This window comes from Poeciliopsis prolifica, unplaced genomic scaffold, assembly GCF_027474105.1.
Source record: "Poeciliopsis prolifica strain line A6 unplaced genomic scaffold, Auburn_PproV2 SCAFFOLD008, whole genome shotgun sequence".
NCBI classification, from domain to species: domain Eukaryota; kingdom Metazoa; phylum Chordata; class Actinopteri; order Cyprinodontiformes; family Poeciliidae; genus Poeciliopsis; species Poeciliopsis prolifica.
Genome location: NW_026562383.1, coordinates 14,585,398 through 14,613,221, shown reverse-complemented (window position 1 = coordinate 14,613,221; position 27,824 = coordinate 14,585,398). Strand labels below are relative to the sequence as shown.

The 27,824-nt window shown below is 35.9% G+C and overlaps 2 protein-coding genes and 1 long non-coding RNA gene across 9 annotated transcripts in view; 2 read left to right on the top strand and 1 right to left on the bottom strand.

The window, feature by feature from the left end:
- The window catches only part of st18 (ST18 C2H2C-type zinc finger transcription factor), a 35,343-nt gene extending 32,572 nt beyond the window's left edge, over window positions 1–2,771 (top strand). For 2 of the 5 annotated variants that reach the window (XM_055032967.1, XM_055032966.1), the window contains 3 exons: window positions 66–169; window positions 270–416; window positions 538–2,770. In XM_055032967.1, the coding sequence (XP_054888942.1) occupies window positions 66–169; window positions 270–416; window positions 538–678 (392 nt within the window). In that variant the 3' untranslated portion in view covers window positions 679–2,770. Of the gene's footprint in view, window positions 1–65; window positions 170–269; window positions 417–537 lie in introns of all 5 variants that reach the window. The other 3 variants (XM_055032969.1, XM_055032968.1, XM_055032972.1) reach the window with 3 other exon arrangements.
- Window positions 15–8,333, bottom strand: LOC129361830 (uncharacterized). Of its 2 annotated transcripts, none has more exons than XR_008606170.1 (4): window positions 7,985–8,333; window positions 4,844–4,923; window positions 1,365–1,437; window positions 15–293 (listed from the first exon to the last, which is right to left on the bottom strand). It is a non-coding gene; the product is annotated as an uncharacterized LOC129361830 (long non-coding RNA). The 2 variants fall into 2 exon arrangements; XR_008606171.1 differs by having other exon boundaries at window positions 8,112–8,333.
- On the top strand, window positions 7,717–24,963 carry pcmtd1 (protein-L-isoaspartate (D-aspartate) O-methyltransferase domain containing 1). 2 transcript variants are annotated; one of them, XM_055032974.1, is made up of 6 exons: window positions 7,717–7,910; window positions 15,340–15,804; window positions 16,889–16,991; window positions 19,151–19,322; window positions 23,014–23,137; window positions 23,454–24,963. In XM_055032974.1, exons 2-6 carry the CDS (start codon window positions 15,498–15,500, stop codon window positions 23,831–23,833), a joined length of 1,086 nt encoding a protein of 361 aa, XP_054888949.1. In that variant the 5' UTR covers window positions 7,717–7,910; window positions 15,340–15,497; the 3' UTR covers window positions 23,834–24,963. The 2 variants fall into 2 exon arrangements, with proteins under 2 accessions (XP_054888949.1, XP_054888948.1); XM_055032973.1 differs by having other exon boundaries at window positions 7,717–7,933.
- Window positions 24,964–27,824: the final 2,861 nt, after the last annotated feature.

The window sequence follows — 27,824 nt, the reverse complement described above, 5'->3', positions numbered from 1 at the left end:
AATGTTATTGCTTACATAAAAAAAAATACTTTTAAACTATAATACTTGGGGTCTGTGTAATCCAGGCGTTGAAAACAAAGAGGACATTCACCATCTGGATCATGAAATCAAGGAATTGAATAACTCAAATATGAAAATTGAAGAAGACATGATGCAGCTTCAAACACAGGTAAGTATTTACTCCCACAGATTGTGTTCAAAAGCAACAGTTCAGGGTGATCACTGCTCGCTTAATCTGATGAGCCTCTCCTCGGTTTTGAACCCGAAAGCAGATCTCGTCGATGGAATGTAACCTGAAGACAATTGAGGAGGAAAACAAGATGATCGAACAGCACAATAACAGCCTTCTGAAGGAGCTTGCTCGCCTCAGCCAAGCTCTCATTAACAGCCTGACAGACATTCAGCTGCCTCAAATGGTACAGTAAGCTTTGACCACACATTGCATCTGTCGAACCTGTCAGTGAAAACTAGCTTCCTTCAAATTGTCATTTCCTGCTGCACTGTTTCCGCTAATGGTCAAACTTGTTTTTGTTGCAGGGACCCATCAGTGAGCATAATTTTGAAGCCTATGTGAACACATTAACTGATATGTACAACAACTCGGAGCATGAATACTCCCCGGAGTGCAAGGCCCTCTTGGATAATATCAAACAGGCTATTAAGGGCATCCATGTTTAAGCTGCAGAGCTACCAAGAGGTTCCTTTGACTTGGGATAATGACACTAGATAGCTCTATTTCACAGAAGAGTGCTGGCTCGGCTGCATGTATAAGACAAGGTTTTTGGAAATGTGTTCGGCATTTCCCCGGTAAACGCGCTGCACTGAGAAAATTACCAGCCAGATTTGTAATGCTTTTACCGTTTCTGCATTTATCCTGGTGAGATTTTTTATTACAATTATTTTATTTTTATCCCCTCTTGCACTTAATTATTTTGTATGATTTGCTTGATTTTAATCTGTATGTGTTTATGTCATTCTTATATTATTGGTATTTATTACTATATTTGTTCCTCAGTGTATTTATTTCATCGGATTTTATTTATTTCTTGAACTGTAAATGCTTAATATTTGAGAAATCTGTTGGTTTTTCTGCACATTGTAAATTACACAAAAGCACATTCCAGTTTTTAATGGCATACTTTCGCCATCTAGTGTCGAAAAAGCTAGTCTATTATTACTCTTCTTATTAATTTATGAGTTTAACTTCCCTTCAAAGAAAAAAAGAAACCTACCAAAACTAAGTATCACCGGTTTTAAGCATTGCTTTCACTTTTGTTATTGGGAACTGAATGTATTAGACAAAGTGAGATTAAAAAATTATATATGATAAAAATAAAACAAAATGCAATGCAAGAGTACTGTACCTTTTTATACTTTGATGAGAATGCAGCATCATTTAGGGAAGCGAATGTGAGTTTATGCCCAAACGGAGCGCATCTAAAAGAAAAAAAAAAAAAAATCAAAATTTCACTTTGTCATAATGCTTTGTTGTTTTTTTTTTTTTTTTTTTTTACAGAAATATAGATATTAAACTGCCTTCTGTGCACACACGCTGAAGTGTGCATATAGTATGTGCCTAAATGTATATGAATCCATGAAAATATACAAGTACTATGTTTTGTGGTAGGACAGTATTACGTGGATGGTGTCTAATTTATTCTACAGTACAATTATTTTCATAGGAGGACGAGTTCCTGATGACTGTTTGAAAACTGGTGTTTCAGTAGCTGTAATCTCTGAGTCAGGTTCTTAAAGTATGACTGAGACTGAAATTGTTTCTTTTTCTTCTCTTGTTTTACTCTTTTCTCCTCACAGGTCTTAGCATTTCAAACGCTGTCAAACTTTAAATATCTTATTGCCACATTTTAATAACTATTTTAAAACGATGTCAAAAAAAACTGGCAATTTGGTTTAAATCAATCATTACAGAAAAACAGTCGTTAAAGGCTGATCAGTTGTCATTTTGAGCAGCACTTTTGTACCAACGTATTTTGTCTCCATTAGATCAACAAATAGAAGAAAATGGAACATTGTTTTTACTTTACACCTCCATATATTTTTATTCTCTCAGTTTTAAATTAATCCAAGAGTTGGAAATGCATAATATTAATTTAAGCAATAGGTATGTATTTAATTTTTAGTCCAATGTAGCCCTGACGGTTTTGAAAGCAAACATTGTAATAGCAAAGGAGCCAAATTGCAGAAAATTGAAACCATATTTTATCCAAACACAAGAATTTTAATCTTTTAAAAACCCAATTATGTTCTTTAAATTTAATCCTTTATCTTTTTTTTTTTTAATTATTGTTATTATTCCTAAACCACATGTTGTTTGCTCAGGAAGTTTTGTGAATAATATTTATTTATTTTTTTCCTCTCCCTGTTAGTATTTGATGTTTTGTAATGTGAAAATGCTCTTTTTGTGGAACGATATTAGTATGAAATTGTACTGTATTTTCTTTTCTTTTTTTCTTTTTTTTCTTTTACATTAAAATGTAATGGTTTTTTTTCAGTTGGGGTAGTTTGTAAAATGGAAACTTCCTATTACTTTTACTATTTCATAATAAACAGATATGCGCTGTGTTGTACAGTTTGTGTATGGTAGAAATAAACTTTTCAAACGGTTGTGTGATTTTTTTTAAAGGCTTTGAGTGCACCGGCAATCCAACAGTAACGTTGATGCCTGATGGGAAAAAATTTGCATGGGCCAACACTGGCACCTAGTGGTAAATCTGAAATATTACATCAAGAGCAGGGAGTTGGCCCCGGGGAGTAAATATGCTACTGTAAACTCATGTTATGTAGTTAAATTTAAAAAGACCAAACAATCATGACATCCAAGGAGTGACTGAGAACAAATGATGTAGCCAACAAATGATAACCTTTACCTAAATGAATTGTATTTCTGCTAAATATTAATTAATCTATTGTTTATTATGTTTATTTAAAGCATGTCAGCTGCACTTCAGAAGTCGGGCAGATTGTACAGTATGTCAGATCATCTTCAGAGAAATGACCAAATTGGGTTTATATATTTAGATATATATAAACATAGTTTATGTTTTGTAGATATATGTTTCAGAATTGAGGTAGAATGTATCTCACTACCTATTGTCATCTGTGGAAGATTAGAGTAGGTAGAAGCAGACATCTAAATGTGATTTCTATTTTCCAACCTCTATGCACATGTCCCATATTTTCTTTTTACTAAATGAAAAACAATGTGCATCAAACAACATGATGTATTTACAGCCCAGAAAAAAGTGGGGGTTGTCATTTTTGAAGCATATGTTTTATCATGTCACAAATCTTTAACATATTTTATTGAGATTTTATGTAATACACCAACACAAATATTGCATGTTTGTGAAGTAAAAGGAAAATGATGCACAGCTCTCAATGTTTTCTTGCCAAAAGTGTAGTGTGAAACTAAATTATAGCTGGGTGTCTTTAACTATATGTCTCTGAGGTTTCTTCCTCAAGCTTAGGGAGGCCACATGTGCAATTTAGCCTCTCTGTTTGCCACATATTCTGTTTCAGATCAGGTTAAGACTTTGACTGAACCATTCTTGGATATAAAACCATAGCATTGTAGCCCTGGCTGTATGCCTGGGGTTATCCTGTTGGAAGGTGAACCTTCATCTTAGTCTCAAATGTTTTACTGCCTCTAACATTATTTTTCCAGATTACTCCATTTAATATCATTTGGTTTTTCATTAACACTGTAAATTGCAAATAAGGCTTCTTTTTGCTTTCTTCTAACAATTGCTTATTTCTTGTTACCCTTCCATAAATGCCAGTTTTGTGGAATGCTTGACTAACATTCGCCAACAACTGTCACGCATGTTCCCACCTGAACTTTGGATATCTCCAGTGTTACTATTAACCTCTTGGCTTCCCTAAATGTCTCTAACAAATTTCTGAGGCCTTCACAAAGCAGATGTATTTACACTAAGACATGCAGGTAGACTTTGTTTAGACCAGTATATGATTGCGGAAAGTAGTTATTTGTATTTTATTTAGGGTTACCAGAGTAAACAAGGCTGCATACATACTCACTCGACACTTTTCAGTTTTGTTTTTCTTTTTGAAAATGTGTCTCATCAAATCCCATAAAGAACTACTTTTTGTGAATTTGACATTTTTAAAAAAATTTCAAATTAGGTATAATAACTGTTCACAGGCAGACAGTTAAAATAAAAAAATTAATCAACAAAAGACATCAAGTCAAAAATTACTTTTTCATCACTCTTAGCAAATGTGTCTCTTCTTTTTCCTTAGTTTTACTTTATTTACATTTTTTTGTGAAAAAAAATCACCACTAAGACTTCTTAGTGGTGAAAATTGAATACAAAAAACTGAGCTCTGAGTGAAATCAGTTCAGTTACTTTGTGGGGTCAATAGTAATTGCACAGTTTATTCTTTCTTTTTAGAAAAGGCTAGGCTATGTTAAGCCACAACCCAATTACCAGCTTTCTGCCCCAAAAGCAGGTAAAAATAATAATAAGATGGTAAAGCAAATAATGACTGGCAACATTGGTCCTTATATGTAACCTCACATGTTGATTTACTTCACTGGAGGAAGCATACAAATCAAATGTGTTGGAAATCTAAAACAACAAAACAAGACATGAGGTATGTGCTGCATGAAGCCACTTCCTGGAAAGTTGCAAGTCTCTCTTCCTGTAACATTCCTTCTGTGGTTTTCACTGCTATATAGAGACACCAGTGCTTCTGTATTCAATCTAGTCTGAGCATAAAAATAAGGACAGGAATATAAAAAGTACCTATGAGAAGTAATATAAGAGTACTGTAATGTAATATTAGTGTCTTTTTAACATACCCCATCTGTTGGATCCTCTTTAAAATATGGTAGACGATGGTTCTTTAAGTACTGGATTGGATATCAGCACATCATCTGGACTGTGGGGGGAAAAAAAACAACATTTCAATAAGATATCTGACAAGAGTAAACTTAAAAATCTACAGATAAACAATGTAATCAGAGCTAAAGGGTGCAGTGCATTATTGGACCCTGCTGTTTGTTCATTCATTATTATCATATTATTCAGCACAACACTGCATATCGGTTAAAATTTTCCGTGTTAGTGTGATGGAGAGAAGGTGTCAATGTGCGGACCACGGTTTCGCTAACCTCCTCTCTCCATCCCTCACTTCAGAGCTCATGAGACTAATTATAACACAAAAAACAAACCCTTCTTGTACATAAGTGTTGATTTTGTTTGATTCAGGGACTCTGAGAGTGGCAGTGAGTGACATTACTAATGATCGTGGATGAGCAGCTATTCAGATATGAGAGACACTCAAATGTGCGTCAGGAATTATTTTGAATTAATAGTTTTGGCTCAGGCAAGTGGATCTCAGCACCTCTGTTGTGTAATAACACCACTGGGGGAGGAAGTAAGCAAACTCTTCAGGTACAGGTTATTCTTCCTGTACCTGAAGAATAACTACTCATCAAGATATTTATTTGTATTAATATTTTTTTTAATAAAATCTCTGAAAGAAAAGTAAAAAACAAGGAAGTTCAAACTGTTTAATTGCCTCCCACACAAGAAGAAGTTTGAGATGCACTAATACATGGAAAAAGACCACATGCTGCCTCACACATGAAAAAATTCAGAAGAAAAAGCCCATTTATGCAAGCTGGCCACTTCAGAGCCAAAGCGCATGTGATGACCGGCGCTTCTTCCACATTAAACCAGGTGATCATCCATTCCCAATCCTCCACAGCTAAATTTAGGTCTCTCATTATAGGAGGTTAGAAGGTGCATGACGCTTTCTACAACCTTTCTATTCTTAAATTCTCTTGTTGAAGAGCCAAAAATGAATAGTCCGATCGCATGGTACAGATCTGCTTTCCTCTTCCTTGTTTCCTTTGCTAGATTAGTAGATATTATTAGATGCTTATACAAACCGACACAGAAACAGTGATCTTTAAGCAAGGCTCAATAACATACTCATGCTAACAAAGACAGTATTTTTTTACACGGTAATTTTTGCATCATGTCCTTGTGTGCTACGAAGAGGCCCCACTCTGAAGTATAACCAGATGTGAGAATACGTATTCAGCAGGGAAGCTCCTGCTATATAGTGCTCATTAAAAAAAAGTATGGAAGAAATTGTACAATCTTCTGTGTCCTTAGAAATGAAGCTCCCTTCTCTGACCTGACAAAGAGATCACGTTATGGTGACTGAATACTTGCAAAAGTATTCATACCCAATGAAACCCATGATCAAAAACACTGTGTCCTCTGTGGCCATGAGATGATCCTGTTTGGAAGAAGGTCCAGCAGAGACTGTGCTTTCTATAGTAACTCAATTGTCATCTTTCATGTGACCATTATTCAGTCCATCCTGTGCACACTCATCACTCTGTGGTTTGGATAGTCCACAAAAAAGGACAGGTGCAAATTGCCATGAACAACTAGGTCTGCAGAAAAGGTCGGCCTGGCTATATTCGCAACATAGGAAGGCCTACTCAAACTGTAATAAAGTTATAGCTTGAGTAGTTAAAAACTCTGCTATAAAACAAAAATAAGTAAAACAAAATAAGTATTTTGTCACTTTTCTTTTTCTTTAAATAATCATAAAATGAATGTACATACTGGACTTTTCCTTTCATTCTTTATTTTATTTCTTCTAAAGAAATAATATTTCACATTTAATGTGTACATACATTAAGCAATATTTATGTTTAATCTGTTCACTGTGCATGTGAAACAGAAGTCCAATTCCTTATTTGTGTACAGTCTTGTCCAAAAAATCTGATTTTAAATGTTTTTTTGCATTTATTCACATAGCAAAAAGCTTCATTTGTTATATGAGTTTATAAACAGTACAAACGAAAAGATAAGTATGGAGTGGTAGAAAACATTCACATTGTTTTTGAAAAATAAAAATACCTTGAAACTGTATGGTGGTTACATCAAGCTGTGTTGATGCTTTGCATCAGCAGGACAAGGAAAGTGGTCAGACTCATTTAGTGGGTAGACCTAAATGTAGAGAACTTCTGAAAGAAACACTGTTTGGGGCAACAGTAGACTGGGGTATTGAACCACCCTTCAGCAAAACAGCAACCCATAAGTACCTGAAAGCAAATGTCATAAGACTTTGTGACTGACCATCAACTCTGACATCATTCCCCAAAGATAATATTTTTGGTGGCAGAGTCATGCTGGGGGGATTATTTTCTGTAGGAGAAGAAAAGCTAATTGGAGATGAAAAGATGTAATGGGGATAATGTTGTAAGCAATGCTGAAAGAAAACCTGCAGACTCAGATTTGGAATAAGGTTAATCTTTCAGCCTAATAAATATAAATGTAAATATAGTAAATATAAATCCTATGAAAAGACATCCAAATTTTACTTGAAAGGTGAAAAAAATGACAAACTCTGTATGTTGGAACACAATTTTATAACGTTTTTGGAGTAGTAAAAACAGAATTGTAACATTTTAGGAGCAAATGCATCCCGACAGTATGATTCTACTACACAACTGCACACCACACTTTTCAGATTTATATAATAAATTTAAAAAAACAAACATAGATAGATAGATAGATAGATAGATAGATAGATAGATAGATAGATAGATAGATAGATAGATAGATAGATAGATAGATAGATAGATAGATAGATAGATAGATAGGCAACAGTTTCCTGTTTCGACATTTTCAAACCACGTGACCCGTGTTTACATTTTCTCTCAGCTGTTTCTTTCTTCCTTCTCTCCAGCACAGCGTCTCACCGTTACTACTCTTATTTCTCCAAACCAAACCACTAAAGTTAGCTCACACAAGCAGCACTTACTCTCTGGAAGAGGCTGTTGTCGTGCGAAAGTGGCTTTCACTGACCGTCGCATTGCACGGTGCATTCACTTGCAAGAAGTGAGTAAATGCGACATGACACTGTGAGTATTTTTGTTTTCCTTGTTGTTAAGTTCCGTGTGCTTGCGTCTTACCTGGTTTTGTTTTTTTTCTGTTCGTCTGTAATTATGTTCAGTTAGTGGTGACTTGCACAAACAGAGCAGCAGCGTTGTGTATGTGATAGGTTGTGTGTGTAACAGCAGGATAAAGAGCCGAGCTTACCTAACCTGCTTTGTCTCTGTTTTGATGATGGCGTACTTGGGGCCCACCAGAAGCTAACCTTAGCCAGCCCCAATCACACAGCTGCTCTCATAAATAAGATGCTAGCCTCCGAGCTAAAAATCGTGTCCACCGTGACATATGCAGGTTTTATTTCTCGACGTGAATGTCAGGCTGTTGAAACGTGGCAAGGGGGCACTTTTTCTGTCATGTTGACATGAGAGAATTGAGGCTTCGGAATTTTTTTTATTTTATTTTTTTTTTAGTTCTGATTTTTAACACAACTATGACCAGAAACCCACAAGGTGTAATATTTAATTCGTTTTAACAAACCGGTTTTGTGAGTTGCAAGCAGGCAAATAATGGGGTTAATCGCACTGCAGAAAGCTGGCCAGCAACTGCGTTTCAGCTCGACAAGTGGGAACAGAAAACTGCATGAACGCTGAGCCGCAGCGCAAACTCTCTGTGTGTTTAGAAGCAACTTTATTTAATGCACGATTCCTCGTGGGTTCATCATTATCAGACACGAGTGTTAATCGGGAAGAATTTTGGCTTTTAAAGGCTGAAAAACATCTCATGAAAACGGTGTTGTTATTTTGCTCCGTCGTCACACGCAGCAAAGGCAGCGTGTTCGGGCCGCGGATTGGCTGAGGCGCTGCTGTCTGTGTGGCAACGGGATCACGTGACCAGGCGCACTGTTGATTGGCTTCCTCGGGTGTCAATTGATTTAGCAGCATCTATGCGTCTCATCGCGTTTAAAAAGGGGACCCCCTTTTTATGGGTGTTTTCTTTGCTGGCGTAATAAAAATATATATCATAATTATATCCGACAGCTAAAAGATGATGTAGCTATCCCAAAATTATGATAACTTATCTAAAGATAAGATCTTATAGTTGAGGTAGAATCTTATAACTATAGGGTTCCCTATCTGATTTAAGTATGTGATCTCCAACATGTTATTATTGTGGTAAAAAAAATGCGATGATGAAATTAAGATGATTTCAAACCTAAATCTACCTGGGCTGTGATTGATTTTGGGACTAACTTTAGTGAAGTCATAGAAACAAGCATCGATCCTGTAAGTAGCATCTACTTTGGAATCTTGTAAAAGTGCCCACCCCAATAATTCAAGATTGAGCTCAATTTACACAAAAAATGTCAAAGTTTTGTTGAAGTAACTCATTTAAAAACTCATTTAAAATGGCAACAAAGCAAAGAAAGGAATGTTTTAGGACTGGAAAGGGCAGTAAATAACAGATATAGACAAAACATGTAAAACTGTAGAATTTATATGGGACATACATTCTTTTGGCCTTACAAATTTATATTGTTATTCTAACATAATTGTTAGAATAATGTAATTCTGTAGAACATATTTTAGTGCCTCTACCTTGTACTCCAGAATCTGGTTGTGACAGGAAAGTAGTGGCTGAGGAAATTCCCTCAGTGAAGTCAACTGTTTAAACAGGTTTTACAAACTTGTAAAGTAAAGCTGGAGAGGTGGGTAAACTACTTCTATGCAAGTTGGTACACCTAAAAATAAATGTTGATTGACTAAATGAACATGTTTTACTTTGACATCACACTTGCACTGAGATCTGTTACTGTATGTTTATACAACACACATAAATTAAATGAACTAAATATGATTATTACTTATATATTTAAAGATGAATGACTGCATAAGTTTGTTAGAATGGAACCTAGTCTATTTCTTTTTTTTATGTAACATTTACGTGAAAAAAACAGAGAGAACGGTATTACTGAAAAAGGTATTACTGAAAAAGGTATTACTGAAATTAATTTTGAATACTCATTTGAATTGGTATTGATATCTTGGGCTGGAAAAAGAAGTTGTTCTTGAAACAAGTAGCAGTGTTTATTCACCACAGAGCACTGAAAGGATTTAGTCTGAAGATGGTGCTAAAGCTAAAGTCATTATGGTAAACATTTCATAAATTCTCATGTGTGCCTCTGGAAATGAAGGCAATGACACACAGGCTGCTTAAAATACAAGCAGCAAAGTCTCCCTAAAAAAGCTGTTTTGTTGTTATTGATATTTGACATAGATCCTAAACAATCTGTAGTAACTGTAATAACTGAGTTGCACAATTAAGTTGATATTTTGTTACATGCATATTGTTTTTACCATATAGACTCCCCAGACTCACTGATAAAGCACTGGCTGCCCAGGGAAGGTTGAAAAGCCACCCTGCATGACACTCCATCTGGTTGGAACCATAAATTTGCACCGTGTAAAATATAAGAAGGCTGATTATGCTTAACACTTTTGTCCTCCTTTTGACCCTACACGGCATGTCCAGTTGTCACAATCTGAGAGCTTCAAGACATGTTAGTTTTCTGAAATGAATATTAAGTATCAGGGTAAAGGTTAAGGCCTAAGAGTGTTAATCTCAAGATTATTCCAGTACTGCATAAAACCATTGTGATTTGCTTTAGCGGATTGTGATTAGTTTTGCGTTCTTAACAGGGTTTGGATTGTTAGGATTTGATTTACAGCATCTTGGCGTAAAATGAAACATCTGTCTTGTGGGGAAATTTGACCGAGTGGGTGAAAAACTAAAGCACACAAACAGCAGAATGCAGAACTGCTAACTCTGCTTTTCATTCATCTCAATTAATAATGTTTAGCATCTATGACAGGTTATGTGAATATGATGTCACTGCAACTTCAAAGCTTTTGAAGTTTTGTCAAATTCGCTTATGATATTTGCTTTCATTAGCTACTGAAAAATGTAGTTGCAAAACATTTAGCAGTGATTGTAACCTTAGCCCTTTATAATCTAAAGTACAAACAAGCCAACCCCTGACAAAAATATACAGAAGATATATTCTTGGTGGTTATTTGAGCAGTTATTTTAGTTTGCGGCACAGTAATAAAAGAAACAATGTGTAATCATGTACTTAATTAAACTGGTTTTTAAAGACTGCTTGAAGTCCTTGAGGCATCATTGTAACTTTGTCATTCAACATTCATGTTAATTTCCTTTTCAATTGAATTGAGATTACAACTACACTGTGAATGATTTCGAGCGGTTTGCCCAGGTGTGTACATTTTGTGGTACGTTTTGTAATGTGTAAAATCTAAATTAGTTTTTATAGTATACGTAGAGATGAACTGATCTCAAGAAATGAACAATTAAATTACAGGCATCAATTGTTTTCACAAAATGTTTGCTTTTCTACAAACTTGTCACATTTACAATTTACATCGTTCTAGCTGTACAAATTGTTTTCCCTCATTCTTTTAAAAAGGAGCTTCTCACTGAGTTTAATGTTAAAGCTGGTGTTTTACCAGGCTATTCATTCTTCCGGCTTATATGATGGGAGAAGATTATTTTAAAAGCTGACCTTTGTATTAATGGACCATGTGAAACAAAACTGTAACCAGAGTGCTAAAATGTTTAATTAAATTTGCACCTTTATGATTATGTCAATAAACCTCAACTTATTAGGCAACTGATTATTTTATATACTTGCATAATAAATCAATGACTGCTCCTGTAGGTAATGTGCCTTGCAAGAATATTCATAGCTTCTGAACTTTTATTAATTTTACTGTTTACATTTTTCACATTAGAACCACAATGTTGAGTGTTTTTTCATTTGGATTTTTGATATAAACCCAGTACAAAGTAGCACATACAAAGTAATTATAAAGAATCCTATGGACTCTCTTTAAGAAATCATGTTTGTTAAGTACTGCAATTCGGATTTTAGTTGTGGTAAGTTGACTTTTTTTCTTGAGTCCTCACCATGTTGCTTCCAAATTTCTTATGCTAAAAGGTCACCTTCGTTATATGTAGGCTTCTTTTTAGTTGGACTTCATCCAACAGGCTGAAAATATTACTTGAATGCAAAGTGTTAATTCCTGACACTCAACCTTTTACAACCAGAAATTCTAAACATTCATTTGCAATATTATTTCCCATGACATTCATCTTGATTAAATATTGTGAAGCCATATTTTCCAGTTGTGCCATGCACTTTCTAGTTTAAGATTGTGCCTGATGCTTATAGGTTACTGCTTCATAAACTAACCCTTAACCTCTTCACAATATTATTCTTGACCTGTCTGCTGTATTGCTTGGACTTTATGACATCCACTATGTCCTTGACATATATCTTCTGAAGTCAGTCTGTTGCAAAGAATTTTATTTCTTTGCGAGACTTGGCAAATATATTTGCATAGCACTTTTCAGCAACATTCTAAGTACTTTGCATGATGAAAACACAAAAAAGATGTGGAGTGAAACAAAGTTGATCTAAAGACAAAAAATCATGATTTTTCTGTTATGAATATAACACAAAAGCAACCAAACAAATGGAGTTTTAAAAGGAGCTTGGAGTTTCAGCAGTTTTTTTCAGTTTTCTGGTAGTTTATTCCAGATAAGTGCTGCATCCCCATGTTTTTTTCTTTTTTTGGGGGGATGGAGAGTAGACCTGAGCCATAAGACCCATGTAATAGATTGCATCCGACGCTTTTCAAATCCTTAGAAAATTAAATGCCATTTTTCTTCCACTTCCCAGTTATGCACCACTTTTTGCACTTTTTTTTATGCACCACTTTTCATGCACATCGTAGGAAATTCTAACAAAGTGCATGCATGTTTTGAAAAAAATCAATAGATGTGTATCATTGTGAGCTGCGGTACATACAAAGAGATCACAAATTGTAAACTAGTCATTGTAAATGACTAGATTTGAAGGAGAAAGCAAATATAAGTTTTTTGAATTTTACTGTAAGAATAATACAGTAAGCTATATTCTGGGATTCATTTCTGCCATATCATTTATATTGAAAAAAGTGTGTTTGTGTCAAACCCAGAGGACATGCATATAATTTATTTTCTTATAAGCATAGCCTTATCAATTTTACTTCACACTTAATAAGGAAACTCTCTGTCTGGCAGTGTGCTTCTGGTGTGCTGCCCAGACGGGTCTACGGTATTTGGTTTCTGCAGTCGAGCCTCTAACTGACGATCTGTTACATGTTTCTTCTTTCTGCAAAGATTCTGGGTCACATGAGCCAAGCATGACCTCAGATGGTGTTCGAAGTGTCCCAGTGCACAACTATGACATCAGCTATTTTTCTATAAGCAAAGTTGTTTTGTGCTTTTAAACTGGTGGCGCTGTTTTAACAAATGCTTTTCTGTACTTCCTAATTTGTGCAAAGATGCTAATAATGACAACGTTTCGACAAGCCTGTAGATTATCAGAGGTAGGACTACCTACCTCTGATACTTCTGCTCTCAGAGGTAGGACTGCAATATTACTCCAAAGCATTTTTGCTGGAATACCTCTCATGACCCAATTTCTGGTATTTTTTTTTCAATGCCTTCAGAGAAAAAATTGGATGAAAAATGTTCTGCTGTGGGTCCAACAATGGGGAAGAGAATCAATGATTATTTTTGCCTGGGAGAAAGAGCCAAAGGAAAATTACCTTACTGGGCCTCACGCTACAAAGTCACCTCTGATTTTTATCTTTATTAGCTGAGTCAGATGTGAAGATGCTGAGGAGGCAGAGAAGGAATTCAGATCTTTTCTCTCTGAGCTGCATTGTGAACTATAAATGTTCATTTTGAAAAAAAAAAAAAAAGCCCATCTCAGTAAGAATTGTTTTGTTTACATGTCTTAAGATATTTAGGTTTTCAACATTTCTTGTTTTTTCTTATTTATGAATTAGTGAACTTTCATAGGGTTCACTAAAAGGTCAAAAGCTTGAGAGAGCATACAAGACATTAAAAGAAGCAAATCTGAGTATGAAAAAATGAACAAATGTTCACAAAGCATTACCAATCTGAAGCCAACCATGTCAACTCTGAGTCATTCCGCAGACATTATCTGCCCTGAGCAAAACCAGAACCAGTGTTTTTCACACCTGAATATCTGGCAGGTTGCATCAAATAAAAGCACAGCTTGACTGAAAATGAGAAATATTCTGCACACTTTCCACTTTGGACAGTATTTCTGAATATTAATAAAAATGGCTTTCATTTCCTGGCTCAAAGCTGTATTTTGATTTTTTGGGATTTTTTAAGAAGTTTAATTATAAATTGACTGCATGAATAAACTGGAGAAAATAAGAACAATTTAGCTCCATCTAAGTCTCTATAGTTCTACATTTCTAATGAAATACCAGCTTGAGATATCATGTTTATAAAAAAGGGTGAAAACATTTCTCTGCCAAAAATTTTCTAGCTGCAGTTTTAAAATGCATCACATTTTGGTTAATTAATTAACCAAAATGCACACACATTGGTACATACAGCTTCACTTGCAAGTTTCATTATTTATTTCAATGGCTATTTTTTAGGATGAAAATATATTAACATCATCATCAGAAAGACGATGATGTTTATGCTTTTTCATTTTTACAGGAAAAGAACGAATAACTTTGGGAAACCTAAACTTTTCCCTCAAAAATTCCAAGAGCCCAACACTGAGTCTATTTTGAACACAGTCATCAATTATGTCCTCATAGTCTTGCTTTTTGGTCAGCTGTCTCACAGTGGACAACATGGAAATATCAAGTATCAGTAAAAAAAAAAAAATTCTTCAGAAAAAAAATCTACAAAAAATCTTGAGTGCTGAATTTTTGCTTAGAAAAATTATTAGTTTTTTGTTCTGTAATTACTCCTCCATGTAAATAAAATTAATCAAATAAATCATAAAACACCTAATTAATTGGCAAATCCTGGCAAGGGTGAATGTTTACAAACTTCAGAGCTGAACTACACAGAGAATGTTGTTCTTTAGATACGCCACAAATTCAGTGGCGTATGAATTTGTTAATATTATTCTTTAACAGCAGATATTTTGCCTTGTGACAGCTGGATGTGCAGAGGTTATAAATTGCATTGATGATGGCTTTGTTTCATTCCTGTAAGCCACATAAGCAGGTCAGCATGTATTATGGAGTGGCTCTTGAAGCCAAATTGAGTGAAAACCTCATCAAAGTTATTAATTGCAGTTGTGCTCTTCCTGCTGTGACGTGAAGATTTTAGGGAGGGGGCCATGGAAAATTCATCAGCCAGCTTCTTTCACTTGTTAATTTTTCATCATCAGACAGCCTTGGCTGTGCATTAATCCATCCCCAATAAGCCTTTCCAATCTGCATCTTAATAGTTAACTTAAGAAGACATTGGTTTTTTTTCTGGAGGGATTTTGAAATAACACAATACTGATATTTTCTTTTTTTCTTCTCAGCTCTCTTGCTGTTTGGAAATGAGCCCCATCTGAAGTGACACTCGACGACTTGCGTTGGCAGGACCCCCTTAGCCAGCGTATATATCCATGCTGCTGTGAGGAGGACTCACTCAACCTGTGTACAAGTTCATCCCTACTGTGTCTCTTCTCTTTTCGCAATGGGGGGAGCTGTGAGCGCCGGGGAGGACAACGATGACCTTATTGATAACCTAAAGGAGGCTCAGTACATCCGCACAGAGAAGGTCGAGCAGGCCTTCCGAGCCATAGACCGAGGCGACTACTATCTGGACGGTTATCGGGACAGTGCCTACAAAGACTTGGCATGGAAGCACGGAAACATTCATCTGTCTGCTCCGTGTATATACTCTGAAGTAATGGAGGCCCTCAAACTCCAGCCAGGCCTTTCCTTCCTTAATCTGGGCAGCGGAACCGGTTACCTGAGCACAATGGTTGGGCTCATCATAGGTATTCTTTATGTAATACTATTTCAAGCGATTGCTTAATATGTGCGATTCTCAGATCTTTTACAGGTTGAGCTTAGTGGATCAGAAGATCATGGAAGAGTTCAAAAGGGAGAGCTCCAATATTATATAGATTACAATCTATAAAATATAGTTACACATAGTGTTTATTTCTGTAATAAAGACAATTAGTTCAGGTTAATGAAAACCATTTCTCCCAAAATCTAATATTTGATGGAAACAATGAAAAGTGTTTGGTTTTTTTTATATATTTTGATCTACACAATCATAGGGAAAACTGCAAAGTCAGCAGAGCACTGAAGACAGGTTGGTTGAATTTTAATTTGAAGTTGCTGGAGAATCATTGTGAAGTTTTCACAGTCAGAGTTTATTTCTGGAACCTTGAGATCTGATGGTGACGGTCCAGCAACAATGATTTCATTCTCCGGTGACACTTGGCATATGTCCATACTTCCAAAAGTAATGTCTGGTTTATTGACCGTAACATCACTGTGCTTGATGGACCTGTAGTGCAAACTCTTCAGATGTAAACACTCTACAGAATGTTGTCAAAAGGAAGAGGAGAGACACCAGACCCAGCAGCAAGGAAGAGGGAAGAGTGGAAGGTGTCTACTAAAGCATCCTGAGCTGCATTAGCCTCACTGTATTTATGCTGTAATTCATGCATTAGGAGTTCTAAGTATTGTGTGCATCTACTATACAGCACAAGAACATACATTTCAGCAGTGTGGCATTTCTGCATTAAACCAAATTTTTGTTGATGGTGTGTCATTTTATCATTTTATGAAAAACTGAAATTACTGATTAGTTTACTGAAATAAAATAATATTTTATATTACACGTTATTAAGATTCTAGCTAATTCGGCAGTTTGAAATCTTAACTTATTGTCCAAATGGAGATGATAAAATATTTCAAGATTGAAGACCACAAATTATTAACTGCTTTGTTTTCCTTCTCAATAATGGCCCTTGTTGAAATGAAAAGCCCATAGTATTTGAAAACGAGTGTGTTTAAGATTAAAGCATTGCTTCTGTATTTATTTTCCCCCTTTTGTTTCTGCTTCAGGCCCCTACGGTGTGAACCATGGAGTTGAGCTCCACAAGGATGTGGTCGAGTACGCCAGACAGAAACTTGATGAATTCATTAAGAATAGTGACAGTTTTGATAAGTGAGTAATGCTGTCAGAGTATTCCTACTTTGTTAAATGCCTTGTTGTCAGATGCAAACTGAAAGAGTTGTTTTTTTTTATTTATTATTTTTTCCCTTACTAATCTCTCCTGAATCTCTGACGGTTGCCTAGCAAACAGTTTCACCAAGAAGCTGCCCAGAACAAAACCACCCACGTAAATACTCTTAAAACGGATCACTGTCTATGTGGCAAATTAAACACAAATGAATGTTAATAAATGGCTGTAGCTCAGAAGACAGAGAGGTTGTTTCTCAGCTGGTGGGCTGCTGGTATTCTTTACAATCAGAAGGTTGCAGCTGGTTCGATAGCCAATTTTGCCAGCTGAAGACAAAATGAAAATCACTTAAACTGCTCAAACTTTCTCATTTGGAAGGTGTGTTTGATACAAGTGACTGACTATGGCTGTTCAGTGAAATTTCTTATTGTGAGGCTTAGTTGTTTGGCATTACTCAAGTGAAAACTGTGATTTTGTGAAATAGTTTAACCTCTGCCAAATTTGCACAACAAAACAACAGGGTGTTTGGGCAGTAGAGTACCGTTCCACCATATGAATGCATACTGTTGTAAAGTGAGTTGCTTTTATTTTTAAAATGATTAATAACTAGTTTTTTTTTTCTGCGTGGTAAAGATCTACCAGCTGCTGTAAAAACTAATGCTTCAATTTTAATCATTGAATCTACTTGTGGGTTTAGTTGCACACCTTAGGAATATTGTTGTGTATATTTTCCTTGCTCCTTGTACATGTGAAAATTCTTTTAACTGTTTTACACAAACAAATAGATCCACAGCTACTCAACACACTTGTGACCTTAATATCTGTCATTTTAAAAGGAGCTGCATTTATAAAATGTCACCATTTCATAAAATAATTGTGCAATAACAAACTTGTATTTAATGGTCCACATGTGATTATTTTAGCCAGGGATATCGTTTTAGCCAGTTTTCTGCCTGTATAAACAACACAGCGCGTATAATCCTCTTTTATTTAATTTTTACATATTTTTTTAACGAGCCCACTGGTTTATAAGCATTACGGTACATGGACATATGATATTCGTACCCTGTGAACTGCTTTCTTACTCTTTGTCATGTAGCAATCACAAATTTGACAAACAAGGCATAAATGCCTGCCTGAAAGGGCACCTCATGCAACAAAAAGCATTAAGCAGGCCAGAGAAATATGGCAACTCTGGAACAACTGCAGAGGTTTACAACTCTGTTGGAAAACTTATCTGAAACTAGAGCTTCACAATGTATTGAATCATAGTTGTCATCACGGTTTCGACATATGTAATGTCAGAGGCGCAAAGGAGTGCCTGCTTGCAATTTTGTGTAGGGCTATATATTTCAAGATCACACATTTACACTCTGAACATCAGTATAATATTGGCCAGTTGGAAAGATGTTTATCGGCTGATGTTAATTTTAGTCACCAAAAACCCATAGAGAGAAATGGGACTATTGTGATCATAGAAGAAAAAATAAGAGAAGTGTGAGGGAAAAGATGGATGAATCGTGTGAATTTTTAAAATTGTGTTATTGTTTTGGTTAATAAATTACAAGCACATAAAAGAAAGTTGTTTGTGCCAGATGTATTTTCACTGATAATGTCTTGTGCTAAGATATATGTGCTAATTTAGTGTTCTAACTATAGGAATATCTGCAAGATTTATATTGCTGTAAAGTTTGTGGTTCTTTATTCAGTCATAAATGTCAATTACTGTTCTTTGTGTGATGGTTTATATTGTCCCTGAGTTTCTTTTTATTAGACATTTTTATCGACATATCAAATCTCACTGTTTCTTCCCTCAGTTTTGTTTTTGTCTCTTTAGTGCCTGTTGCACAAAAGATAATGAACACGCTCTGTGAAGTCCCTAGACGATTGCGGCTCTATTTGCAAATGGGCTTTGTCTGAATTTCAAGGGCCTTTGTCCATTACAACTCTATTACTGCTGATTCAGACATTTGCATTCTCACTCATGAATTGTTTAGAAAACTTCAGGGCTGCAGTGGATGTGTGAAAACACTTATGTGGCGTTGCTTATTTCTGTCGCTGTTTACAAATGCGGCAGTGAAACTGACTGAATGATAAACATGTTTTCCCTGACTGTATTTGATATGTTGATTATTTTTCACAGGTTTGAATTCTGTGAACCTGTCTTCGTGGTGGGGAATTGCCTTGAAATCTCAACAGACAGCCATCAATACGATCGCATTTATTGTGGCGCTGGAGTGCAGAAGGACCATGAAAATTATATGAAAGTACTGCTCAAAATTGGAGGCATACTGGTGATGCCTATAGAGGATCAGGTAAGTGCTGCAAGCAATGGCACTGATACAGAGTTGACACACACCCCAATTGCTGTTTGAAATTCAAAACATAAGGGAAAACAAGGTAAAATAGCTATGACCTGCAAGACTCATTACGCAACTTTCTCATGCATTATTGAGCCATGACTGCCCCTGGATTTCAACAGCTGTGCTCAGAGCACACGGTGCTGCAAAAACAACATTTTATTTAAAATAGAAGTTGTGGTCATGTCGACACACTCTCGGGCATAAGAAAGTACATGGGATGTTTCGGTATTTGTGTGGTAAGGAACTTTTGGGACCACAAAGGGACTCAAGTACAGCAAAACGTAATTTTGACTCTGGTACATTTTATTATCCAAGGTTCTAGTTTTGTTTAGTCTAGCACTCTGGGTTGTGCAATATACATCCAAGAAGACTGAACCAGTTTCTCAGCTAGTTACCACAATAAGATGTTTTATAACTTGGTCATTAAAAATACTTTCATTTTAAGCAATTTATTGCACCATAGTTAAGGTATTAAAATGTAAAAAAAAAAAATCAGCTGGACAGTCGATATAGTGCTTTGAAGAGGTCTTCTCAGATGCATCAAAATGAGAAGGCAGCTGTTAGCACCATTCCCTCTTTTTCTGTGGCGTGCTAGCACCCCTACAGCTGCAAGCAAAAGAATCTCACCAAGCAGCCAGTAGAACAATCCACACTTTCTCCACCAAGAAAGCAAAACAAAACAACCAATGAAGTAAGGTCATAGCCGAGAGTATTTTGAAAGTTGCTCAGTGGTGCTGTTGATCCGTTTCTTGCGTGGTTTTTGCGACAACTTTAAAATACGTAAGGCTTTATGCATCGGCGAAGTTTGGTGAGTTTTTGATATGATAAAACCCCCAAAAAGCCAATTCATATGCGCCAAGAAAAAAAAAGAAGAAACAGTACGATTACAATAGGCCTTTGCGGGGCTTAGCTGCTTGGAGCTAATTAGAAATTATATTAACATTTTAAAATAACATTTTGCATGCTGTTAACATTTCTTAGGAACTAAAATAAGGAATAATTTGGAAACTACAATGAACTTGGAAAACCGCAATCTGTAATCGTCTGCTTTGTATTCCTAAATAAACAAGACCCACTGGTCACTGAGGAAACAACATATATAACAAACTACATATCTTTGTAGGATCTGAACAGCTGAAAAATGAACAGTCTGTGTCTGTGGTAATGCAAATCTTTTTAAGAACGCGTTGCTCTTTGTTCAGTCTTTTATCAGCACCAAGCTGACATATTTTCTCCCCTGCTTCTTGTCTGGGGCTCTTTCTTTTTAAATTGTTCTTCAAAATGGACAAATGTGAAACCTTCAAAGGACAGGGAAAAGAAGAAGCTTGCAGATCTTTGGAAGAAAGCTAAAACACTGAAGGAAAGTCATCACAGGCTGGTAGATTGCTGCTGGAATAACCAACATCTGTAGTTCCTGCTTCTCATTTTGTCTTTTGTCAGGATGAGGAATCACTTCTGTGGATTTTATTATGAACAGATTTTTTTTTTTTTCGGCTAGTACATATATGAAACACTTCTGAATCCCCATAAAGCATCTGTCATTTTAGCTGAAGCCCTGATTCAGTAACGGTAAACGACATCTATAGTATGATGTGTTTATACAGAAGAAAAATGTGAATTATTAAATGAAGACCTTGTTTCATATGCTTACACTTTGTTTTATGAAACCCTCAACCCTCCGTTCATCTTTAGCAATGAACGGATGGACTTTGACATCTGGCCTCAAGGTGTAAACTCTAATAGCTAATAGAAGATGGGTTGTTCCATCAGTGGCACAGCTGGTAGCTGGAGCTAAGGAGGTAGAGCTTATGAATGTCAACCAGATTGAATTTGTACAAAGGAAGGAATGTGGTGTCGTGTACAGCACCTCCGTAGGTCAGTAAGTCCTATTCACTACAGCTGCAGCTATGAAGTAAACACTTAACTTGTTATTGTCAAAAATAACTCCATTTCTCAATCTAGGTTAATAGTTTTTGAAGAACTGTCACCCAGCAGAAGGTTATTTGATATTAAAGGTCTGAGCTGTCATACATCTGCCTCATCCCGAGAGCCATTTCTGACATATCAATCTAACATTAAATGACAACATTAGACATGTGAGTGGCCAGCTAAAAATAAGCTAGAACCACTGCAGAGCGATGCAACAGTTTTCCTATTAATACTAATTAATGCTGTTTTACAATTTTGTCTTGATTTTTAGCATCGGGGAGAACAAAAACATTTTAAACCTTTCATTTATGTCATAAGTATATTAATGATGATAAAGCAGATGTGTCAGAAAGCTCACGAGTACTAATATAGCTTAGGCACAAAATGTATCAGACTAGAATACATGTGGCAAACATCCGATTGTGATGATAATAATGTTCATAATTTTTTGAAATTTTATTTTTGAATCTGCTTGGAGCACCTTCATTTTTTTTTCTTTTGTTTATTCTTATTTTATATAGACACAGCTTTGTATTTCCTCTGTTTTCTTGAGTACATTTTGAACAGGTGACTAACAAAATTTTGCCCTGAGATTGATAAAGCATCCTAAGAAGTTGGAAAACAGTAACCAAAGTAACGTTGTCTAAATTAATATGTAATATATGAACAGTAGTCAAAGTTTTAAACCGCTGTAATTGTGAAAACTAAGTCTGGACGTTGATCCAATTTCATCTCAACACAACACAGTGTGGAGGTCAGTGTGGGATGTCCACTATTATTAAACCTCTGCACAGCTCACTGTAGAGGACTGCTACAAAAAGCTGCAAAGTCTGCAGAAGAACTACTGGGCATCATATGCATGCCAGTCTGTTATTTGGGCGACAGAAAAAGCATTTTCTCTCCTAACATTATAAACATAAATGGGTAAAATTGGTAAAACACTATTGGAACTTCAGCATCTGTGTGAAGTTCCAACGAGTCTTATATTCCTCGATAAGACTATAACTTTTTTGCTACACACTGTGGAAAATCATCCACCATTGTTAAGAATGGTGTAGATTTTATATCACTGTGAGTTGGTTTTTACCTTCTGTTGAACCTTATTAGAGTGTATAAATTCTTTGAAGTATCAGGATATTTTTAATGAAATGCTGGTGTCCTGATAAAAAAAAACAGGTTGCCATTAGGTTATCCAGCTTGATAGTCCAAATCAGAAATACAGACAAGAAGGTCAGGGTTCAGTTGTCTGACGTAGCAGCAAATATTCAAGGTTATGTTCCTGATGACATAACCTTGAATAACCACACACATGCAGTGGCTTTGAATAGCAATTAAAAATGTTCAGGATTAATAAATTCCAAACATTTATGACATTTATTCATAAATACCCTGGACTAAACATTTCAGACTCAATTTAGTAACAAAGAAATGTTAGAGGGTAAAATTACAACAAATCTACAACCAATTGACTGCATGCATCGTCTTTATAACAATACTTTTGTAACTTTTGCAAATTTTTGCTTTCAGTCTGACTTGGCACTATTTGCACACTCTTTCTAGTGGAAACTTTCTTACGTATATCATGTTGTGTGTTTGTATGGTGTGGAAGTGAATTGTCCTGTCTGATTCTAGATCATGATTTAGGTATCATTTAGCGGGTTTTTTTTTTTTAATTTTTTTCAACAATAATTACATTTTTTGTGTGTATATGCAGCTGACCCAGATAACCAGAACCGGTCAGAGCACGTGGGATAGCAGGAACATCTTGGCGGTGTCCTTTGCCCCCTTGGTCCAGCAGAACCGAGCAGAAGGAGAGAAGCCTGACACTGTCCAGCTGCGTGAGTTTCATTGCCTTGACAAAAAAAAAATCTTGCCTTGAAGTGGAAACTGGCTGTATTTTTTTCTGATTGGAAGCGATGAGTCCTAGAGCAGCGTGATACTGAACTTGTTTTGTCTTATGAGATGTGCTTGCAGCTGCATCATACTCTTCTCTTGAAACACCGCAGCTCAGTTTCCTGTCGCATTCTTACTTGTTTATGCTGCCCTAGTTGAGAAAATGTGGTGTTAGTAGCAGCAGTAGTTGTAGTGTGAAATATTCTTTGTTTTCTGTGATACACTGTCCTGAAGCACTGTCTCATCCCTCTCTGTCCTCAGCTCCAGTGACCGTCCGCAGCCTACAGGACCTATCTCGCATTTACATTCGCCGCACTCTCCGGAACCTGGCGAATCAGGACAGTCAGGAGAAGGGCACGGTTCAAAGGGTTCCCCATAAGCGCAAAAGGAGGCGCTGTCGACGGCGGCGCATCAACACCTACGTTTTTGTGGGCAATCAGCTCATACCCCAAATGGTGGAGAGTGAAGAGGAGGAACACGCAGAGGAGGAACAGAAGGAGGCGGCGGCAGAGGAGGAGGAGGAAAGAGACATTGGTGACATTGAAATCATCAAGCAAGTGAATGAGCTGAGAGAACAAATACTGGCTCTGCCTCTGCCAGAGTCACTGAAAGCGTACTTGCTGTACTACAGAGAGAAATGACTGATCCACTCAATGTCCATCCTTAATGAGTGCTCTGCCTGCTGAAATCCTGTTTTCTTCACACTTTTTTCAGTTCAATGTAGCATTATTATCACTTAATCTCAAAGGCAACACTGTATTGGAACAAGATGACATCATGTCAGATTATAATGTTTTGATTTTCATGGGTGTCCGTTTCTCTTGATATTTTCATTTTTGATCTGTATATAAAAAGATGTAAAAAGTATCCCAAATGGACATTTAGTTTCAGGAATCCGTTTTGAGATACAGATTTTATCAAATCAGAATGTCTGCCGATACATGCAGATAAAAACTATAAATGACAAAAAAAAGATTCTGTTCTTAACATGTTTTGTTAAAATATGATCATACAAAAATTCCACCTTTTGTAGAAGCTTTAACCTGCTGTCACTATACGGGGATTTAATTATACAGAGACTTGCTGAATTGCAAATAAGGCCCCATCTGATCCCATTTTTCAACTAACGATCAAGAACTTCTTGCATACTCATGAATGGAGGGAGAAATAATTGTCTTGATGCATTTTATACCTTCCTGCTACAAAAAAATAGCTCACTGGAAAGATGAAATTGGTTCATATATATATTTTCTACAGGGCACATTTTAATGTGAAGTTTTCTAAAGCATGCTTATATTGTGGGTTCTCACTGCGAAAAGCTGACATGTTATTTGATGCAATGTAAGCTCTCTACTCTTGTCTTTTCTCAAGGATGCATTTAAATAATATATCAGAGGTTTAGCATGGTAAGGTAATGGACTAAAGATGTTTATGGATAGTTAAGTTTCAGAAAGGAAGATGTTTAATTAATATTGATATTATTATTATATATCTCAGGTGTTTCAAGGCACCGTTTCAGATGTTCTGACTGATCGCTGGAGGTGATGTCCCAAGTGATCAAGTTTAGGAATATGTCTGTTTTTTTTTTTTTTAAATCATAGGAATTTAAAGGGCATTTATCATCATTTATTTTTTTCCCCTTTTTAATTATGTTAAGGATTGTAGCTCTGGATAATTATATTAAATTCTATGATTAAACATGAAAAAAAAAATAACGGAAAAAAGCAAAACATACACAAAAAACAGCAAGCATCATGCAGCACAGAATGCAGCCACAAGTTTGATTGATCTCATGTTTGTAACACTGAGCCCACCTTTAACAAAATAAAATAATTCTATAATTAAGAATGTTGGCAGCAGTTAGTTTGAAAACTGCTCCACTTCTGACCAGCATTGTTACTCTTATATCCTCTTCCTGCCAGCAAACTGGCTTATTTTATATTTGTGAGCCATGCAGTGAATGTGCAAGTCTGCCTTTTCTTCACACAAGTAATCTGGATTTTACTTGTGATTGTTTCAGCGCACTATAGTGATGTAGCTGTTAAAATGTTATGCTGAGGATGTCTGTCATATTAACTCTAGAAATCCACCAGAATTTAATTTTCACATGCCGTTTTAACCCTGAAAAGTCACGTCAAGCTAATGCTACCCATGTAGTGAATGGAAAGGAAGTTAAAATACTAATGCACAATCACATTGCGGCTTCCATTCAGAAACTAGATGAACATCCTGAAGAATTGTTTGGCGACAACATTTTGTTTTGTACACTTACAAAGCAAAGAGTGTTTTAAAAGAAAATAATTTTTACTTAAAAACTTCTCTCTCAGCTACTTCTTTGTTGTATGGCTGATCACTGCCTGCTCAAGCTGCATTATCACCCATAGATGAACTTTGTAGCAAAAGTGCTCAATCCATCTTTTGTTGTGCTACTGATGGGTGGTGAGATATTCAACCTATTCCCATTAAAATGTTGGAATTCTATACAGGAAGCATTTCATGTTTACTGTACCACTATACTTGATCAGGCACTGGAGATGCAGGTCATGTGCCATCATGCTTATAATGTTCTCACTTCCGGTTTTACAGAGACACAGCTAAAAAAAAAAAGCTTTATAAATATGGGTTAGTTTTGAAAAACAATGTAAAAGTTGATTAGGATTTATTTTTGCCTCATGCTGTTGATAGCTTTTTTTCTTCCTATTTTGTTTGCTCTATGATATTTGCCCTTTAAAATGATTATTCAGTTCCATGGCCTCGAGGCAAGATGAATTCTGTACAGTGCTGATGTTTTTTTTTTCTTAATTTTTATGTTTTTAATCAAAAACAATGCAAAATCACAATTGTTCAAGATTTTGATGCCTTTTGTATCCTGGACTACAGTTGTGTCCAACAAAGCACCTTAATCTGCAGTCCTCAAGTAAAGAATATATATATATATATATATATATATATATATATATATATATATATATATATATATATATATATATATATAAAGGTACCACTCTAGGCTATAATTGGGGACTGGACTCATTGTGATGTAAATTCACCTTTAATTACAAGGCACCCCAAGTACTTCCCTAATAGCGGTGGCTTTTAAGTGCCAATGTACCCCTGCATCATGTTAGGATTTCTGTGAGCTTCCTGGCGCAGTAAATTATCTAAACAGGTGTTTTTGTACAAAAAAAACAAAAAAAAAAACATTCCAGATTGAAAAACAGAATGAATTTTATAGGTTTTCCTTATGCTTCAATGTCACACAGTTGGACAGTCTCTTTATCTTTCTTTGAATGAAACTTTCGTATTCAAAAAAACTAAGTTGAATGTTGTTGATATGAATTTTCTTCGATATAAAAGTGATATAAGCAGTATATATTGTTGTCATAAGATTTTTTTTTCCCCATCTAGTTTAATTTGCAGTTGACTTGTCGTAGAACACCCCCTTTTGCTGTACTGTATCTTCACACTGGGAACTCCACTGCTGTCTGCTACATAGAAAATATTAGCTCTCAGTTTTAGTCTGATGTACTGAAAAATATTTTTGTTTTGAAAATGAGCTTGATCATGTCTCTTGTAGAGTTTTTGTGTGCGTGGGGAGGTTATTTCTATTTTCAGTATGTTTATTTTAATTTGCTTGGTTTTTAAATGTTCTCGACGGATAGTTTTCAGTTTAACGGTGCAGATTCTTATCTTATAATTACCAATAACAACCAAACAGTCCCATTTGATTTGCACAGCCCCCATTAAAATTCACATGACGTATCTGAGCCGCACAACTGTTTATATACCATAACCTGAAATGTAATTGCTAATTAGTGAGCGACATTGAATGCGGCGGACCTACAGCTGAGACTGTGAGGTCGCCCCTTACACCAAAGTTAATGGGATGGCTGTGATTATATTTAACGTGGACGAGATTCGACTACTAAAACTGCTCTCAGTAAAATAAACAAGCTCATAACTTGCTCGGGATTCTTTATTTTGGATGCTTTTTTTTATTTTTTAGCCAAAATAGTCCTGCTTCCCTTTGTTGGGGGTGATGGGTTGATTGTTCTCAGTGTGTGCAGTTCATTTTGAAAATGTGTTGTTTCATTGTAACTGTGTGGCACAAAAATAAAGGTCACAATCACAGTGCTTGTCTTCCAGTTATTGTAACGGCTTACACTCTTTAACTTTATGTTTGGTGGAAGCTGAATTTCTTCAGACTTGTTAGTGAGATGGATTAGAATCAAAAGAAGAGCCTGATATTTTTTTTTTTCTGGATCTTGATTGCTTGCCGAATATATACAAAAGCGTTTCCCAGTGCTAGCGTATATTGCCTGGTGGGGATACTTTTGTGAAAGGCTTGCAAATAAGAGGACTGTTCATCCAAAGAGCCTCAAACTCGACACTGATCCTTTAAAGTGTTGAGAAATGCACCTGCCAAAATAGTGAAGCAGATCAGACAAACAGTTGTCAAAAATAGTGCTTTTCATCTGCTCAAATGTGAAAAACTGCTGCCTCAGACTGGGGATTTGCTGAATATTAAGTGCATGGAAGAATTGCGCTTGGGTGACTGACAAAAGATAGACGAAGAAAAAGGAAGCAGAGATTTCCTGGTTGTCAGTTGCAAACAGCATCTTTCATTAGATG

Coding starts and splice junctions, on each gene's coding strand:
- pcmtd1 (XM_055032974.1), top strand. CDS start 15,498: ATGGGGGGAGCTGTGAGCGCCGGGGAGGACAACGATGACCTTATTGAT. Junction 15,805..16,888: donor AATGGTTGGGCTCATCATAG/GTATTCTTTATG, acceptor TTTCTGCTTCAG/GCCCCTACGGTGTGAACCAT. Junction 16,992..19,150: donor AATAGTGACAGTTTTGATAA/GTGAGTAATGCT, acceptor TATTTTTCACAG/GTTTGAATTCTGTGAACCTG.